This window comes from Tachysurus vachellii, chromosome 22 (genome assembly GCF_030014155.1).
Source record: "Tachysurus vachellii isolate PV-2020 chromosome 22, HZAU_Pvac_v1, whole genome shotgun sequence".
Lineage (NCBI taxonomy): Eukaryota > Metazoa > Chordata > Actinopteri > Siluriformes > Bagridae > Tachysurus > Tachysurus vachellii.
In genome coordinates this window covers 5,365,501-5,384,225 of record NC_083481.1, presented here as the reverse complement: position 1 = coordinate 5,384,225, position 18,725 = coordinate 5,365,501, and the positions used below count along the sequence as shown (strand labels likewise).

Genomic DNA, 18,725 nt, shown 5'->3' with positions numbered 1-18,725 from the left:
TATTGGAGGTTTGTGGAACTTAAAAGTTTTATATACAGTTTTAGGCAGGTGTGAAAAAATGCTGTAAACAAAGAATGCTTTCAGAAATATAAATAATCAGTGTTTTATTTCTGTCAATTTACAAAATGCAAAGTGAGCAAACAAAAGGAAAATCTAAATCAAATCAATATTTGATGTTATTTTTTTTGCCTTCAAACCAGCATGAAGTGATGGCACGACCCCCACAGAGCCCTGATCTCAACATCATCGAGTGTGTCTAGGATTACATGAAGAGACAGAAGGATGTGAGAAAGCCTACATCCACAGAAGATCTGTGGTTAGTTCTCCAAGATGTTTGGAACAACCTACCAGCCGAGTTCCTTCGAAAACTGTGTGCAAGTGTACCTAGAAGAATTGCTGCTGTTTTGAAGGCAAAGGGTGGTCACACCAAATATTGATTTGATTTAGATTTCTCTTTTGTTCATTCACTGCATTTTGTTCATTTATGAAAATAAATGTTTAACACTTCCATTTTTGAAAGCATTCTTTGCTTACAGCATTTTTTTCCACCTGCCTAAAACTTTTGCACAGTACTGTGTATGTATATATATATATGTATATATATATATATATATATATATATATACATATATATATATATATATATATATATATATATACACACACACACACACAGAGATATTCGATGCATGCTGCGATCAACGTAATCCAGATTAATCAACTACGCCATCTAGCCTAATATTACTTTGTCATTAGAAAAAAAGGCCAGATGTGCATGTTACTGTATGTTGCACCGTCTGTGGTATCGGTTTAAAGGCTACACATTTCATCATACAGTATGAATGAAATCGTTCATGATATAGAGTTGGACCAGTAGATAAACTCGTTTGTTTGAAATCCATATAGCCGCAGTTTTTAGTACATCTACGTTTTTATTCTTATTTGTATAATATGTTTCCCAATAATTTGGCCACATTTCCCACAAGTACCATACAATACTATTCGCTGCTTTGAAATTAATCATTAACATTAGAGTAATTGTTTCAGTCTAAAATGTTGTATATATGTTTAAAGGTCACTATAGTGAACAGAACTAATAACTATTCAGGTCTGTTACTGTAAAAGAACTTTAAGCAACGTTTATAAGCTTTACATGCTGTTACAAAGCAGACAAAAGACATGATTTTTTTTTTTTTTTAAAAGCCGTCGTCATTACAAATTTCCACATTGTAATTTAACACTTAAAAAAAGTCACCACAAATGCAGGGTAAGTCAGTAGGACTTGGATGAAGGCTAATAGGTGGTTCCTCAGAAACACATGAAGCTATCTAACCCGTTTTTCATGATCTCATGTACCTTATAGCAGCAATAAACGGTCGTTCTTTTACCAGTCTCTGCTTCCTCTCTCTCGAAAAGATAAGACAAAAAAAAAGCACTTTGTTCCATTACCTGGAAAGCTGTAAAGTTTCCCATCAAAGGTTGTAAGTTTATCTTTGATAACTATCTACACAATTTTAGAATTACTTCCTTGTGTTGAGCATCCACTTTACAAGTCCTTGTGAACGAGCTGTTACTGTTGAACGACTCCTACTTCTGTTATAAAAAATGGACACCTTCTGACTCATCAATGAATTCAACGGTCTTCGTACCTGTACACAACCGTGTGTTTAACAGGATACAGCACACAGCAAATCCACTTCTGTTTCTATCCTTCCACATGCAATTGTGAGGTAAGACATCACACACATGCTTTTTAAATATGCATGGATGTACAGGTCAAAGCACATAGGAGGTTACATTAAAATAGTGGTGATTACACTCAACATTTGGACCTCTAACACAATACCCAAATACAATATCAAGCTATACAATAGACCGAAATACAATAACCATCATCATCATCAGGCATTAAAAATATACTCGCTACTTATTCATAAACACCTCCGGATTTGTACAAGATGTATTTCAGTGTGTCTTTGTTTTTGTGTCTTATCTCATGACCCCCATCTGAATTGGAGTTCATCCATAAACACCTACACAGCGACATTAAAACTAAGTCTGGGTTTGTCTTAAAGGTCACAAAGTCAGAAGCCTCAGCTCCGTGTCTCAGGCTGTGTACAACGTGTCCATCCTACAGCTCACCAACATATCCTGTGTAATATGGGGATGTTGTAGCCGAGTAGTTAAGGTGCCGGATTATCAATCAGAAGGTTGTGAATTCGAATCCCACGTCCACCAAGCTGCCACTGTTGGGCCCCTGAGCAAGGCCCTTAACCCAAAATTGCTCAGTTGTATAAAGATTAGATAAAAAAAAAATTGGATATAAGGGCTTCTGCTAAATGCTGTAAATGTAAATATCCTACTGTAAAAATAGCACAGTTAGCTCAGCTAGCACGTTAGCAAAACCTAGTGTTTTTAACGTAAGGTCTCATTTCTTTAATAGCGTCTGTGCATGAAAATAACAGAAATAAATAACGAAAGACTCTAGCAAAGAAAGCAAGCGAGTTATTTCTTAATAAAGGGGTAACAAATGACACTTAATACCTCTCAGGTCCCGTACAAACTAAGCTTTAGACGAGCTAATGAGCTGAACGTGAAAGAACGCTAACTGTTAGCTAGCTGTGCTATTCGTTTAAACACCTCTATATAGTATACACAAAATTAACTCCTATTTAGATAACAATTAAATCCTTAAACAAACAAAAAAAATTGTGAAGTAAAGCCAGATGATCCAGTAAAAAGACAAGCCAAGTTGTTAAGTAATTATTCACAACCTGCTAGCATTAGCTATGTTAAACTCCATCAGCTAGCTAGTAATATATACTTACTATTTGAAGATCTTGTTTTTTCTTGCCTTTGTTGGTCTGAATATAAATAGTATTAAATCAACCAGCAGGCTGATTTAAACCAGCAGGTTTACTGGAGATGTTGGTCGGGATGAAGTGCCGTGAAGTCCGTTGGTTTGCTAATGCTAATACCAATGCTAATGCAAAATAGTTGTTACATTTTATAACTGCGTTATTAAGCCTTATTGAACACGGACCTGTGCTAAAGCACCATGAAATAAAAAAATATATAATATAGATAAATAAAATAAGTAAATAACTTCAATCGCAACAAAGTAGGTTGGTTTCCTTGTTACCTTAGCAACAGTATCATAGCATGATTAGCTAGTTAGCTATCGTGAACAAAAAAAGAAAAACATAACCGTAATTAGCTAAAATAGATATGTTAGAAACATAAGCTGGCGTTTAAAATCACTATTTCAGATAAACGATGTCCCATTAGCTAGACAGATAGATTAGCAGATAGAAACCTGGCTAGCTATTCAGTTAGCTGTCTTACAGTGGTTCATATCCAGCTAACAACAGGGGACTAAATTCAGAATTCAGTAACTAAAGAAGTAACAGAGTTCATAACCAGAGTTACCACCTAAGTATTAGCTTTAACATTAGCTACAGATAAATAACTAGCAACTAGGTTCTTTTCTCCAGCTAACAGACTAGGCTCAGACTCATCTATCTATATATCTAGCTATTTTATTTATCTATAGATCTGAAAACAACACTAGTAACTCGTGTAACCATGAATCAGTCTAACATACAGCTTTGGTCACAAAAATAACCCCCTAAAATCACAGCAGTCCTGGAGCTCCAGGAGTCCTGAGAGAGAAAGCTACATCATCTCTTCCTTCCTGCTGCAGTGTGTAAAGAGCAGCACGGCTTCTGGATCCAGTGCCCCGCTGTTCCGCCACCTTCACTCCTCATTGTGGGAACCGCTGCTGCCCTCCGCTGGGGCATTTCGGCTCTCACACACCGCAGCTGTCCTGCTGCCCTCCACTGGGGCATTTCACTTCTCATACTCCCAACACTGCCTTACTGCCCTCCACTGAGGCATTTTACTTCTCATACTCCCAACACTGCCTTACTGCCCTCCACTGAGGAATTTTACTTCTCATACTCCCAACACTGCCTCATTACCCTCAACTGGGGCATTTCACTTCTCATACTCAGAACACTGCCGTACTGCTCTCAACTGGGGCATTTCACTTCTCATACTGCCAACACTGCCTTACTGCCCTCCACTGGGGCATTTCACTTCTCATACTCCCAACACTGCCTTACTGCCCTCCACTGAGGCATTTTACTTCTCATACTCCCAACACTGCCTTACTGCCCTCCACTGAGGCATTTTACTTCTCATACTCCCAACACTGCCTTACTGCCCTCCACTGAGGCATTTTACTTCTCATACTCCCAACACTGCCTTACTGCCCTCCACTGGGGCATTTTACTTCTCATACTCCCAACACTGCCTTACTGCCCTACACTGAGGAATTTTACTTCTCATACTCCCAACACTGCCTCATTACCCTCAACTGGGGCATTTCACTTCTCATACTCAGAACACTGCCTTACTGCTCTCAACTGGGGCATTTCACTTCTCATACTGCCAACACTGCCTTACTGCTCTCAACTGGGGCATTTCACTTCTCATACTGCCAACACTGCCTTACTGCCCTCCACTGGGGCATTTCACTTCTCATACTCCCAACACTGCCTTACTGCCCTCAACTGGGGCATTTCAGTTATCATACTCCCAACACTGCCTTACTACGCTCCACTGGGGCATTTCACTTCTCATACTCCCAACACTGCCTTACTGCTCTCAACTGGGGCATTTCACTTCTCATACTGCCAACACTGCCTTACTGCCCTCCACTGGGGCATTTCAGTTATCATACTCCCAACACTGCCTTACTACGCTCCACTGGGGCATTTCACTTCTCATACTCCCAACACTGCCTTACTGCCCTCAACTGGGGCATTTCACTTCTCATACTCCCAACACTGCCTTACTGCCCTCCACTGGGCATTTCACCTTATTATTATTCCCAATAATAATAATAATAATAATAATAATAATAATAATAATAACAAACAGTGCTGCATTATCTCTACTAGTTAATTTATATTTTATTGTTTTATTAATTTAATGCAGTTTGTGTAAGTGAAGTTTAATTTAGCGACCAGTAGGTGTCACTAAAGCGCATTCGAAAATAGTGACAGAGACAACGAGGAAAAAACGGTCTTGTTACAAATCACATATAGTGCACTACATAGGCTGCATAGGTTATAGTGGCGTATGTATTAAATACCCCACGAAGTGCACTTGAATAAGTGTTAGGGTACGACTAGGGTTTGAGACAGCGTAACGGTTATCTAAACACCGGTGTTAGGTTGGTATTAGCAACCGGAGTAGCAACAAGAAGGTTAATCAACACCTTATGAATTTGGTGTTTATAAACATTACAGTGTCTTTTATGAAGCTCGATGTGTGCAGAATTAAATAATGAATCTTGGGTGAGTGCACTTTTATATAGTGTTTGGTTTATGGTTTATTTAAATTTCCTTGCTAGCTTGCTGTGTTTATGTCTGTGACTGAAACATCAGCAACGGCGTCAGAGTTTTCTGTTTATTATAATACTTTTATCCAACTAACTTCATCATTTTACGTGTTTAATGTGTTCATATTAACGTATTTGGGTAGCTAACCTTAACACGGTGGTTATGAGACACTAACAGCTACATTTTCAGATTAGATTAGATTAGATCTTACATAGAGAATGAGCATGTGTTTTAAAAGTAGATGAGTTTATATGTTATATTATTTATCTATCACACAGTAAATGACTCTGTAATTCTAGGCAATTAAATGATTCAACAATATGTGAAAAAAATTGCAAACAAGTTTAAATATAATGTAACCTGTGAGATTTTCTTTTGTTTATCTTTTTCATTCCTTGTTTACCTGATTATGTGGTTATTAGTATCCATTGACATCCGTGATTTATATTTGATCTGGAATTAAATTAAATTTTAATTTATTTCTATAGCACTTTTTTTTTTTTTACAATTGACGTTGTCTCAAAGCAGCTTCAAAGACTAATATAAATATTAATATAATACAAAATTCAAGATTAATATTAGATTATATTTAAATGTGTTTGTATTTATCCCCAATGAACAAGTCTGAGGTGACTCAGGCGACTGTGGTGAGGAAAAACTCCCTTAGATGGTAAAGGAAGGAACCTTGAGAGGAACCAGACTCAAAGTGGAACCTCATCCTCATGTGGGTGACACTGGAGGGTGTGATTATAAATATACAGTCTGATAAATGTCGTATCGATGAGGAGATTGTTGTCCTCAAAGGCCACATGGAGTTGGCATCTCCTCTTTAGTATAGCATAGTCTACCTGGAGCTGGTAAATCTCTATATGCCTCAGGATCCTCACAGAGTCGGCCTCATCTCAGTGGAGGTCCAAAATCTTAAAACAATCGGAGCTGGTACAATTTCTGGATGCCTCGGGATGGGTAGAAAGAGAGAAGCAGTGGAGGTGGATTAACGTAGCTGCTGTTCATAATATTATGAAGCGCTAGATGATAGAGTGAATCAATCAGTATATATGTTTTTGTTGATGTATCTCTCCCTTTGGTATTTTATGCCACAAAGCTGTTAACGTAATGTTGACCGACAGGCAGATTAATACAGGACATGACTTAAAGCTTTAATTCAGTACGGTTTTATTTGTATAGCACTTTAAAAAGTACACATTCTCACGAATCATCTTTACACAAAACCAGATTTAGCTTTAGATCTCTAATGATCAAACCAAAAGTGATAGTGGTGAAGAGAAGTCTTTATAATAAGGATGTTCAGTGTGTGGTATATAATGAACAAGTGTCAGATCAGTATTTATGATTACAGGTGAGATTATCCACTCAAGCAAGATTGAGACTTGGACATAAACCTTAATGTTTTCTTGGTTTTCTGTTCTTTTACTTTTTTTTTTAACAGTGATGGCCTGATGTTTGAACTTGAGAATGGGAAGCCCAAGCTTGTATTGGCCCACTATGGTAAAAAAGAATTTAATTAATTATTCTCTTCAATTGTTTGCACAGCTGTTTTTATATTGATTGTACATTTTCCTCTTACCCCAACAGGCGAGTCAAAGGCCTCCAGTAAGATGGGATTTTATCAAGTAAGTATGTGGTGCAGTTTTTTCCCCTCACAAATGGACTCTGATGTAGAGAATTTTATCTTGTAAGGAGAACTTTTAAATCCTGTCTAAATAATGTTTCTGCTCATACCAGGTTTCTCAGAAGAACAAGCCACTGAAAGCCACAGCCACCTCTAAACAGGGTCCTAAAGAAGAGGAACGATGGAAGAGGGACAAGAAGTGTAGAGACACTGGAGCTGTCAATCAAGCCGAACATGGCAGCCGAAAGAGCAAACTGAAGAGCAGGACGGATCGCTGCAGCGTCATCGGGGTGGTCAGGGTCCAGTCAGACGAAAAAACCAAGTCCTCCAACGAAACATCAAACGTTCTAGAGAAGACCGTAAAGGAGAGTTTAGTGTGTTTAACTCAAGAACAGCTTCAGCAGATCCTCAACAGCATCAGGGCAACAGGGCAAAACATCCAAGAAGACTCTGCAGCTCGCATCCAGAACGGTGAGTGTTTGTTTGAGTCAGTGAATTTTATATATTGCTCTGAGTGTAGCGTTGTGTAAACTGACTCTGTCACACAAACAGGAGCAGCTACAAAAGAGGAAGAAACTGAAACATTGCCTAGTGCAACTGTAGAGGACCAGCAAGTAAACTCCCAAAAAAAAGGAAATGAGGAAAAGTAAGTTAACTGTTCAGCATTAAGCGATACAGACATTTTGACAGCCGAAATCCGATACCAGTGACTTTATGAAGAATTCACAACCTCGCCTTTTTCTGTCGTCCAGCAAAGATCATTAGCAATATGTAACAAATGTGGTGATAAACATGTTTACAGATTTTTAAGCTTTGTAAAACCTTTCTAGTCAGGTAGTTTTAGTAAAGGATAAAATATAGGAAAGTTGTCAGAGTGAAAACCCAATTCTGCAGGTTAGAAATGAGACCATGCTGCTGTTACATGGCTTACTGTACATTCCCATGTTGACTAAATACTTGTTATAAAACCAGATTTATTTAGCCCCTCGTCCGCAGTAAAACCTCTGCAGTGATCATTTCTACACTTTGAGCAGACTGCATATTTAAATGTGCAATTTGTAAGGTTTAGAAGTGTTACCATACTTATTTCAGTTGTGGTACTCTATTATTACGAGGACCATCAGGAAATCTGACATTTGCAATATGTAATGAATTTTCTGGCTTCAGTTTTTACTTTTCCAGCTTTAACCGAAATAGCCAAACACAAGTAGTTTGTCTCTTTCTTGAGACAAATAGCATACACCGTTTTAGTAAAAGAGTAAAAGCCTTTTAGGAGACAGTTTTTGGGTGGAATGGAAAGACTTTTATCATTATTGTGATTCACTGTGCAATCAGTAGATTAATTAAAAATAAATAAATAGGACACACAGTTTAACAGCTTCTAATAAAGAAGCTAATCATGAACTATGTTTTATAGAGTGTCGCATTTTATCCTGCATAAACATTAGTCACATGTTATAGTCTCGTCTACATATTCAAATACAGGAAGCAAAATGTCAAGCACTCAGGAAGTTACAGTATCTCACAGAAGTGAATACACCTCTCATGTTTTTGTAAATATTTTCTCATATTTTCTCATGTGACAACACTAAAGAAATGACACTGTGCTACACTATAAAGTGTACTATAGAGTGTACAGCTTGTATAACAGTGTACATTTGCTGTCCCTTTAAAATAACTCAACACACAGCCATTAATGTCTAAACCGCTGGCCACAAAAGTGAGTACACCCCTAAGTGAAAATGTCCAAATTGGGCCCAAAGTGTCAATATTTTATGTGGCCACCATTATTTTGCAGCACTGCCTTAACCCTCTTGGCATGGTGTTCACCAGAGCACCACAGTTTGTCACTGACGTGCTCTTTCACTCCTCCATGATGACATCACAGAGCTCCACCTTCCCTTTGAGGATGCCCTACAGATGCTCAATAGGGTTTAGGTCTGGAGACATGCTTAACCAGTCCATCACCTTTACCCTCAGCTTCTTTAGCAAGGCAGTGGTTGTCTTGGAGCTGTGTTTAGGATCATGCTCTGCTTCTGTATGTTACAGTACATGTTGGCATTCATGGTTCCCTCAATGAACTGTAGCTCCCCAGTGCCAGCAGCATACGGTCTGAGCACTGACAGACTGACCCCCTACCCCTTCAACCTCTGCAGCAATGCTGGCAGTATTCATACGTCTATTTCCCAAACACGACCTCTGGATATGGCACTGACCACGTGCACTCAACTTCTTTGGTTGATCGTGGCGAGGCCTGTTCTTAGTGGAACCTGTCCTGTTAAAGCGGTGTAAGGTCTTCGCCAGAGTGCTGCAGCTCAGTTTCAGGATCATATAACCTACGCCATCTTTATTACGAGCAACAATTCTTTTTTCAGACCCTCAGAGAGTTCTTTGCCATGAGGTGCCATGTTGAACTTCCAGTGACCAGAATGAGAGAGTGAAAGCGGTAACACCAAATTTAACACACCTCATTGGGCCCAATTTGGACATTTTCATTTAAGTGAAATTGACGTGACATACGGCTAAGTACGGTGACCCATACTCAGAATTTGTTCTCTGCGTTTAACCCATCCAAAGTGCACACACACAGTGGTGAACACACACACACCGTGAACACAGACCCGGACCAATGGGCAGCCATTTATGCTGCGGCGCCTGAGGAGCAGTTGGGGGGGTTCGGTGTCTTGCTCAAGTGCACCTCAGTCGTGGCCCGAGTCTCGAACCAACAACCTTAGGGTTAGGAGTCAGACTCTCTAACCATTAGGCCATTAGGCTTTTGTGGCCAGCGGTTTAGACATTAATGGCTGTGTGTTGAGTTATTTTGAGGGGACAGCAAAGTTACACTGTTATACAAGCTGAACACTCACTTTATATTGTAGCCCTGTGTCATTTCTTCAGTGTTGTCACATGAAAAGATATAAAAAAAGAAATATTTACATAGACATGAGGGGTGTACTCACTTCTGTGAGATACTGTATATATAAATGGGTATAGATTTTGTTTGTTATATCATATGCAGGACAGTGTGTAGATGTATGCATTTGACATTCTGTTTTTTCTTGATACAGAACCCCGAGCGATTCCACCGCAACAGGTCTGTTCAGCCCTTATGGAGAATGCGAGCAGAAGAGAGACACACTCAAGGCTAAAAAAGAGCAATGGAGAAGAGAGCTAGGTATAAAGTGGGGTAGTGTCTGATTGCACAATCTGTACTAGACACCTTTGTGTAGAGACTGCCATGTCATTTAATATTAATCATGGCTTTGTTGAGAAAGCTGGAGGCTGAAGGGATAAAGATGGACTGCTTGTGCTGGACTGGTTTAGATGGCGTGACGTGTTTTAGTGCATGTTTTCTGTTCACGTACAGACGAGCAGATGGCACTTAAAAAGCAGCAGAAAGAGAGCGCGGAGGTGCTGGCTCATAGGGAGCAACACCGAGGCACGAAAGTCGGAACCAGATCAAGTGACCAGCTATCAGGGGTAAGCCATAATGCAGAACCTTTTCTTTTGTGTGAAATAAATAAATTCACCATGTGGTGATGCTCCTACTAAATGGAATTTTTAACATTATTGTGTATGAACATTTAACCCTAAATCTTGTTAGTATTCCGGTGAATCATCATAGTGAACGTGACACACTCCTGCTTGTAATTACTTACTACAGCACTGCCGAATTCTCAAATCTGAGATATTTAGTGGTTTATTTAAACGTCTCCTTGTTGGTATGTTTTCTGCTACGGGAAAGACTTAGACAGAGGAGTTTCCAGTTTTGTGTTACATGACAAAATATATATATTTTTTGTCTTATTTACATATCAGGCTGGGAAGTAAAAGTGTTTATTATTGCTGTTTAAAAGTGAAATTAACACTAGCATCACGTGTGAATGGCATGGAACTGTAACATTCTCCCCCTGTGGACCACATATTACCCCATAGGAAAAGAAAAGAAAAAAAAACAACAAAATATTTACACCGCCGCTGGTCAATCTCTTAGTAAGTCAAGGTCTAACATTTATTTACCAAAACCATCCAGACTGTACACAATAAACTCTGTCTTCAAAGTGAATATTCTGTCTTCAAAGTTGATATGTTAGAAGCAGGGAAAATGGGCGAGCGTAAGGATTTGAGTGAGTTTGTTCTACCCAAATAGTTATGGGTAGATGACTGGGTCAGAACATCTTAAAATCTGCAGCTCTTTTCGAGTGTTCCCAGTCTGTAGTGGTCAGTATCTATCAAAAGTGGTCCAAGGAAGGAACCGTGGTGAACCAGCGACACGGTGATGGGCAGCCAAGGCTCGGTGATGCACATGGGGAGCGAAGACTGGCCTTTGTGGTCCGATCCAACAGACGAGCTACTGTAGCTCAAAATATCTGACCCCTGTCCACTAACACCGGGCACGTGAGCATCGGAGCTGGTCCACGGATCAATGGAATAATGTGGCCTGGTCTGATGAATCACGTTTTCTTTTACATCATGGCCGTGTGCATGTGCATTGCTAACCTGGGGAACACATGGCACCAGGATGCACTATGGGAAGAAGGCAAGCCGGCAGAGGCAGTGTGATGATTTGGGTAATGTTCTGCTGGGAAACCTTGGGTCCTGCCATCCATGTGGATTTTACTACCTACCTAGGCATTGTTGCAGACCATGTATACCCTTTCATGGAAACGGTATTCCCGGTTGGCTGTGGCATCTTTCAGCAGGATAACGCGCATTGCTTTGTGCAGCTCTAGGCTTCCCTCTGTACAGATGAATAGAGATGCTGACTTGTGGCCTTGTGTGCTTCAGTATTTCTGCTTTTGTTGTCTGTAACATAACAAATTTCTTTAAATAGGTGCAAGAGCACAGAACAGAACAGACTCGCACAGAAACCACAAACAAGCAGCCACCAGCTCCTCATATACATAGCAACATGAAGACTCTTCCCTCTGCTATCCGCTCCGCATTTGTACTGGGGGTAAGGTTTAGTTTATATCCCTGCTTGGAGACATCAATCAAAAGTACAACAAATGTGAGACTTGTGTATGTACAGTCTCTATTTTAGACATGAGTGTGATAATTATTTAAATATAAGTACAATGCATAATCTCTGCAATACTAAAATGCACAATAGGATTTGTGTAGAAGTATGGCCTTGTCATAAAGGGCCCACTAAACCTGCCCATGTACGTTTGATCTTGTATTTGATAACCGGATAGGAGGCCACACCACTGGAGCAGGCGTTCAGTGAAGAGAAGAAAGAGCAGCAGAGACGCTGGCTGCAGGAGTTGGAACAGCAGAGAGAGGAAACCAAACTGCGCAGGAAACTGGAGAAACAGAGCCAGAGTCAGGTACATCCATCTGGACACTGCAGTTAGTTACTGTCTGAGATTCCTGTATGATTGATTACACTTACTGTACCCTCCACTGGTACACCTGCACTTTCAGGGTTTTATAAAAAATCTGCTTATCAGCCAATGCAAAAAAAAACATGCAGCTTCAAGTATTGTTCATATTATACATCAAAATGTGACTAGTGGTGCGAAGGATGTTGGTAGTTGATCTCTTGGGTTCTCTCACCCTCACTCAGTAACTCTCTCTCTCTCACACACACACACACACACTAGTCCCAAGAGTTTACACAGAATGGAGGGTTTGCAGGCTGAAACATCTTGCTGATGAGTGAGCTCAAAGGAGAAAGACCGGCCTGGTCTGGACTGACCGCATTTAAACTGGATTTGCATGAATTTATTAATTCTGTTGCTGTTGGCTGAACGGATAACTGTATTAATGAGCACATGTTCCCACTAAAATGAAAACTGACTAGCTATCTGTCAGCTGTAACAAGGTATTTAAGTTTCCATATCTGTTTCTTCTTTTAGGCAGAGGATCACGAGCGCTGGGCCATGCACTTTGACTCCTTTCAGCGGCGTCTCCCAGTACAGCCTGCTTCTATTGCAGAGCTCGATGTGGAAAGCTCTCTCTCCCATCACCGCGCCCCCTCTCAGGCTCTATCCGCTGCCTGGGAGGCCATGAGCTCATATGGATTGGACAGTATGGGCAGAGCCAGTGTGGACACCACTCAGGGCTTTCAGCCAAAGCCCAGGTCCAGGTGAGAAATATAAACTCAAACATTACAGCACTTAGTGTTCACATACACTGTACAAATATGTACATACTTGACACCTGAAGATGTTATTCAAATGGTCATGTAAACAGTAATCTAGGATAACTAATATTGTATTCAATTTGTTACTGGTTTTCAATAACCCTGGATTGTCATTTAATAATTTGGAACAGCTTTACCAGATTGAGGCAGTAAACAGAAGTTACAGTATCTCACAAAAGTGAGTACACCTTCACATTTCAGCAAGCATTTTATTATTTGTTCTCAAGGGACAAAACTATAGAAATAAAAATTGGATATACTTTAGAATAGCCAATGTGTTGCTTGTATAGCAGTATAGCTTTACTGTCCTCTAAAAAGAACTCAAAATGCAACCATTATTGTCTAAATAACTGGCAACAAAAGTGAGTACACCCTAAGTGAACATGTCAAAACTGTGTCAATATATTGTATGAGCAGAATTGTTGTTAAATACTGCCTTAATCCTCCTGGGCATGGAATTTAGCAGAGCTGGATGTTAGACACATGGCGCTTCTCCACCTTCCGCTTGAGGATGCCCCACAGGTTGACCAATAGGGTTCAGGTCTGAAGACATACTTGGCCACTCCATCACCTTCACCTTCACCTTCAGCTTCCTCAGCAAGGCAGTTGTCATCTTTGTGGTGTGTTTGGTGTCATTATTATGTTGAAAAACTGCAGTTCGGCCCAGTTTCTGAAAGGAGTTTCTCATGTTCTGCTTCAGAATGTTACAGTACATATTGTAATCCACGTTTTCCTCAATAAATGGCAGCTCCCCAGTACCAGCAGCACTCATGCAGCCTCAGACCATGATGCTGCCACCACCATGCTTGATTGTGGGCAAGACACAATTTTCTTGGCACTTCTCACCAGGGTGTCGTCACACATGCTGGACACCATCTGAGCCAAACAAGTTTATCTTAGTCTTATCAGACCACAGGACATATTTCTAGTAATTCATGCTTTTGGACAAGTTGTCTTCAGTAAGCTGTTTCCAGGCTTTCTTGTGAGCCAGCTTCAGAAAAGGCTTCTGGGACGACGGCCATGCAAACTGACTTGTCGCAGCGTGCAGCGCATGGTCTGAGCCATGACAAGCTGACCTTCCGTTTCTGCAACCTCTAAAGCGATGCTGGAAGCACTTCTGCACCTAACGCACAGCACGAGGACCCAACTTCTGGAACCCGTCTTTGAAAACCTTTCTATGGCCCTGGCCACTGTAATGTAATTCTGTTTCAGGGTGTTACCGATCTTCTTATAGCCTATGCCATCATTGTGGAGATTCTAATCTCACAATTCTAATTCTGAAATCCTCAGAGTGTTCTTTGCCACGAGACGCCATGTTCAACATGCATTGTTGACGTTACGAGAGAATTGCACCAAATTTGAACTGCTCTAATACAAGATACACAAACGTGTATGGTCCTGTTAGGCTAACAAAGACATGAACATGATGAATAGGACATGTGGCTTTGCATGGTTATACAACGTACAGCTGTGATCACTTAGTGTTTACTCACTTTTGTTGACATTAAAATAAAGTAAAGAGGACAGAAAATCTATACCACTATACAAGCAGCATATTGACTACTCTTAAATATATCCAAATTTCATTTCTATAGTATTGTCTCTTGAGAAGATATACTGAAATGCTTGCTGAAATGTGAGGGGTGAAATGTGAAGGAGATACCGTATGTGCAATTAATAAATATTAGCCTTTACAATTCTTCAATGCTAGGCGTATTGGCAGACAGCATAAGCCACTGCCCTGGATGAAGAGGTCACTGATTTGTCACTGATACAGCACACTTCTATAGAAACACAATTTTCACTAAGATATGTGTCACTAACACATTCTGTTCACAAAGCTCGAAAAGTGTCACTTTCAGGCAAATATATAATAATCTAGTTTCTGAGCTGTGAACCCAGTGCCAGGGGGAATGTAAGATATGTAGTAATATATGTCGGATAAATGTAATCACTCGATAAGAGCATCTGCCAAATGTAAATGTTTTATGTAGCTACCTGCGTACCATGACGTCACTCCTGGATCCAGCTCAGATAGAGGAGCGCGAATGGAAGCGCGTGAAACAGCTTGAACATCAGGTGGGTTTTAAAGCAGAAACTAATCCTTTCATCACAGACAAGTGACTCCAGTATTTTGACTCGACAATTTTACTCGCCTATTCCAAAAACCTTTTTGCACTGAAACCTAAGAATAAATGTTTAGCTGTGTATGTGTAGATCAGAACTCCCACACCTATGACTGCAGCCTTCTCAGTAACTGTAAGTAATGCAAGTGATGACGACGTGTATCAGTTTTCCCATTATTAGCAGGTTTAAGTGCGGTCTGTGTGAGGGGAAATTTTGCTTTGTGTTATTCGGATGAAGTTTAGCACTACACTAATCAAATTGTGTAATCATGCGTCATAATTCATACCAGCGAGCTATCGAGGCTCAGGTGGAAGAGCGGAGGCGACAGAAAGAAAAAGAAGAGGCCATTCGTCAGGCCATGGAGCAAGAGGAAGAGCACAGACTCACTAAAGAGAGGGAACTTCTGCAGCAGCAGTACCTGAGAGATACTCAACTACAGAGAGAAAAGGAGGTCCAAAGTTTTTCTTTTAGCAATGCCAAATTTCTTCAGTGTCATACTTGGGCTTTAGAATTAAACTGCCAATTATCCTACCCTGATCTAAGCCAAATGCATTACCGTGCTTTTATGATAATAGACAATCATGGAAAAGGAAATACGAATTTCTGTTGATTGTATTTTAGGAGTCAAAGTCACGCAAAACACAGGAGATGTATCTGAGTCTGCAGAGGGCATCAGAGGAAGCACAGAAAGACAAACACCTACAGAGAATTAAAGACCTGGCTAAGAAAGGCCATGATGTTACTAATCTGATGCGGAGTGAATCTACCTCACAGGGTAAAGTAGTAGTATAATTACATTCTCTTCACACACACTCAAAAATTGTTCAAAATACTCACAAGCTGTCCAACTATTACAGCATCGATTGGTCAAGGTTCAGAGAGTATGCCTACATTGGACTCCATAACAGAGGCCCCACACACAGCCAGAAGAGACATCGCCATTCAGACAGGTAACATATTTCAAACGTTCAACAAAATGTCGTCAAAATTAACGTTTACATTGCTCAAACTAGAACTGCGCAAACTGACGTAGCGCAGTTAAAAAGTGGTCATGACAGCATTTGGGTTCGGGATACATTCTCCGCCAACCCGAGGCACAGAAAGGACCCGTGTCCCACTTGTGTCCCAAATTTCTTTGGTAATTTGTAAAGCTGTTTACATGCAAATGACATCACTGAGGGGGAAATAACATTTTTGTGGTGGGTATGAAGTCATTCACACATGTAGTTTACACAATACTAAGCTGGAGGCTATGACACTCTGTTATTTGTTACATTAGCTAAATCAAGAAGCCACCGTCAGTTAAGTTGCATCTTATTGACACTCCATATTTTAGTTTAAGCCTGATTTCTTATGTTGAACATTTACGTTTACAATCAGAAATGAATCAAGGTAGCCCATCCCCTGAGACCAACGGAGGCAATCAAGCTCGAATCGAATACAAGGCTCCTCCCAATATGAAAAAACCCAGACGTGAAGGCAGACTGGCTGAAAAGAACAGTGGAAAAGAGAACATGTGCAAGGCCACCAAAGAAACAGATCCGTATGAAGCCTACGCTCGAACAGACAAAACCCGCGGACAACAGCAGCTCCTCAAGAGACCAGAGTGGAGAACACAGAGGCCCAAGAAGGCTTTTATTCCTGCGTCAGAGCGTTACCCTGCAGCACTGCAAAAACACAGACAGGAGAACAGGATGCGCAGGCAGATAGAGCTCATGAACCTGGTAGAAAGGAATACAACTTCCAGAACTCCACAACAAGCAGTACCTCCACGACCTGGAAATCCGTCTCATATTCAACGGTGTGCGAACTCAACTAATCAGAATGTAAGCAAATTTGGTATTTCAATAATATGGTCGTTATAATGTACAGGAAGGTGTTGAATTTAATCCGATCTTTGTTGTAGGATAAGGATTCGCGTGCACAATCGGCCTGTCAAAGGTAAATGAAAACAAAATTTATAAGATTTATGTACTCAGCTGCTGAATGTCATTCCTACCACAATGAGTTTTTTTTTAATTATAAAGCTAGTAGAAGACCCATCACCCAGCTATGCTTGAAAATTCTTCCTTTAAAATGTATTAGAATTTGTGAAACTATGACTAAACCTTAAATTTATCCATAAATAGTTTTTTGTGAATAATAAAAATGCGATTTAATATGAATAAAAAATTTAATATGTGCAACATTGATCTTTTGCCCCACGTTCTCCGTCTGCGGCAGAGTTCCCTCTCCGCCCGTCCCTGCACTGAAGCACAGGCTCCAACTTCTTCCTCGAACACACGCAGAAGAAAAGTCGGAAAACTCTGCCAGGCCTCCGTCATCCGATTACGTCCCATACTTGCGCACAGATGAGGTTTACAACCTGGATCCTCTTGCCCCCATCTCCAGACCCGCTACACACGAAGGTGCACAGAGGATACAAGCAGGTATAAACTGTGTACTTTGTGGCCTGCTAGTACAGGAAAATAATACACAAAAATTTGTGTGAGATACAGCAGAGTTACCACCAAGTTGTCTCATTTTCATATGACCACACATCCCAAAGTGTTTTATTCTTCTTATACATCAGTTACTTTCATTAGACTTTTTTTCCCCCTCTTTATTTAAAAATCCTGACGTCTTGCATTTAAAAAGCCATTAACATAATGCAGTTTGGCTGATATAGCCGATATAGATCAAATCAACTTTGAGAACTCTACAGCACTTTAGTATACATCGCGTTTACTTGAACCCACTTGTGCTTCTTAGACGTGAGCAGTAACAGACAGTACACCCCTCTACTGCAGCGGGATCCTCTCCTACACCCTGAGCTGCTGAAGAGCACAGAGAGACAGCAGGCTATTCTCAAAGGCTTGTCTGAACTCAGACAGGTAAAGTACAAAGTCTTAACCTGCTTTATTATTTGCACATCATTTACCCGCTGCTGAAGATTACATGACCAATCTGGATGTCCGTGTCCTTCCAGGGCTTGCTGCAGAAACAGAGAGAGCTAGAAACCAGCATTAGCCCTTTACTGCAGGGGCAAAGCAGAACCCACTCACCAGCTTTCCAGCCCCCGTGAAAGAGAACCACAGAGTATGATACACACAAGCACTAGTTTCTGTCCACAGCGAACACACACTAAGGATACCAATGATCACATTTCTACAGCAAAATAACCATGCACTTTTCATCGACTGGGATTGTTTTTAAACAGTGTTTATGGAGTTTCTAAAGCTATGACCTGATTAATGTGGTTAATATATTATTTATTGGGTTGCTAACTACAAAAGTTCAACCGAACTTCATTTATAACTTGACAATGTGAATTTCTCACCATTTTCAACCAGGTACTTTATTGTTAAGGTTTTAATGTGAATTAAAGTATTTTGGATTTTGGTAAAGTTTGTGTCTTGTTTGGAACAGA

General features: G+C 40.3%; 2 protein-coding genes across 3 annotated transcripts in view; one reads left to right on the top strand and one right to left on the bottom strand.

The window, feature by feature from the left end:
* Window positions 1-3,805, bottom strand: part of ip6k1 (inositol hexakisphosphate kinase 1) — a 30,783-nt gene extending 26,978 nt beyond the window's left edge. Inside the window, exon 1 of the mRNA XM_060857912.1 lies at window positions 2,829-3,805. The gene's annotated coding sequence lies outside the window, so the exon portion shown is untranslated. The remainder of the gene's footprint in view (window positions 1-2,828) is intronic.
* Window positions 1,544-18,702, top strand: ccdc66 (coiled-coil domain containing 66). Of its 2 annotated transcripts, none has more exons than XM_060857910.1 (19): window positions 1,544-1,730; window positions 6,859-6,917; window positions 7,005-7,042; window positions 7,155-7,512; window positions 7,594-7,687; window positions 10,110-10,216; window positions 10,409-10,521; window positions 11,876-11,998; window positions 12,240-12,371; window positions 12,903-13,132; window positions 15,184-15,268; window positions 15,606-15,767; window positions 15,938-16,091; window positions 16,174-16,266; window positions 16,697-17,142; window positions 17,223-17,257; window positions 17,540-17,745; window positions 18,068-18,189; window positions 18,285-18,702. In XM_060857910.1, exons 2-19 carry the CDS (start codon window positions 6,869-6,871, stop codon window positions 18,378-18,380), a joined length of 2,643 nt encoding a protein of 880 aa, XP_060713893.1. In that variant the 5' UTR covers window positions 1,544-1,730; window positions 6,859-6,868; the 3' UTR covers window positions 18,381-18,702. The 2 variants fall into 2 exon arrangements, with proteins under 2 accessions (XP_060713893.1, XP_060713892.1); XM_060857909.1 differs by lacking the exon at window positions 1,544-1,730 and adding an exon at window positions 5,203-5,363.
* Window positions 18,703-18,725: the final 23 nt, after the last annotated feature.

Excerpts from the sequence above, each read along its gene's own strand:
- ccdc66 (XM_060857909.1), top strand. Across the intron at positions 6,918-7,004 it reads GCTTGTATTGGCCCACTATG|GCGAGTCAAAGGCCTCCAGT; the intron begins GTAAAAAAGAAT and ends TTACCCCAACAG. Across the intron at positions 17,746-18,067 it reads TGCACAGAGGATACAAGCAG|ACGTGAGCAGTAACAGACAG; the intron begins GTATAAACTGTG and ends TGTGCTTCTTAG.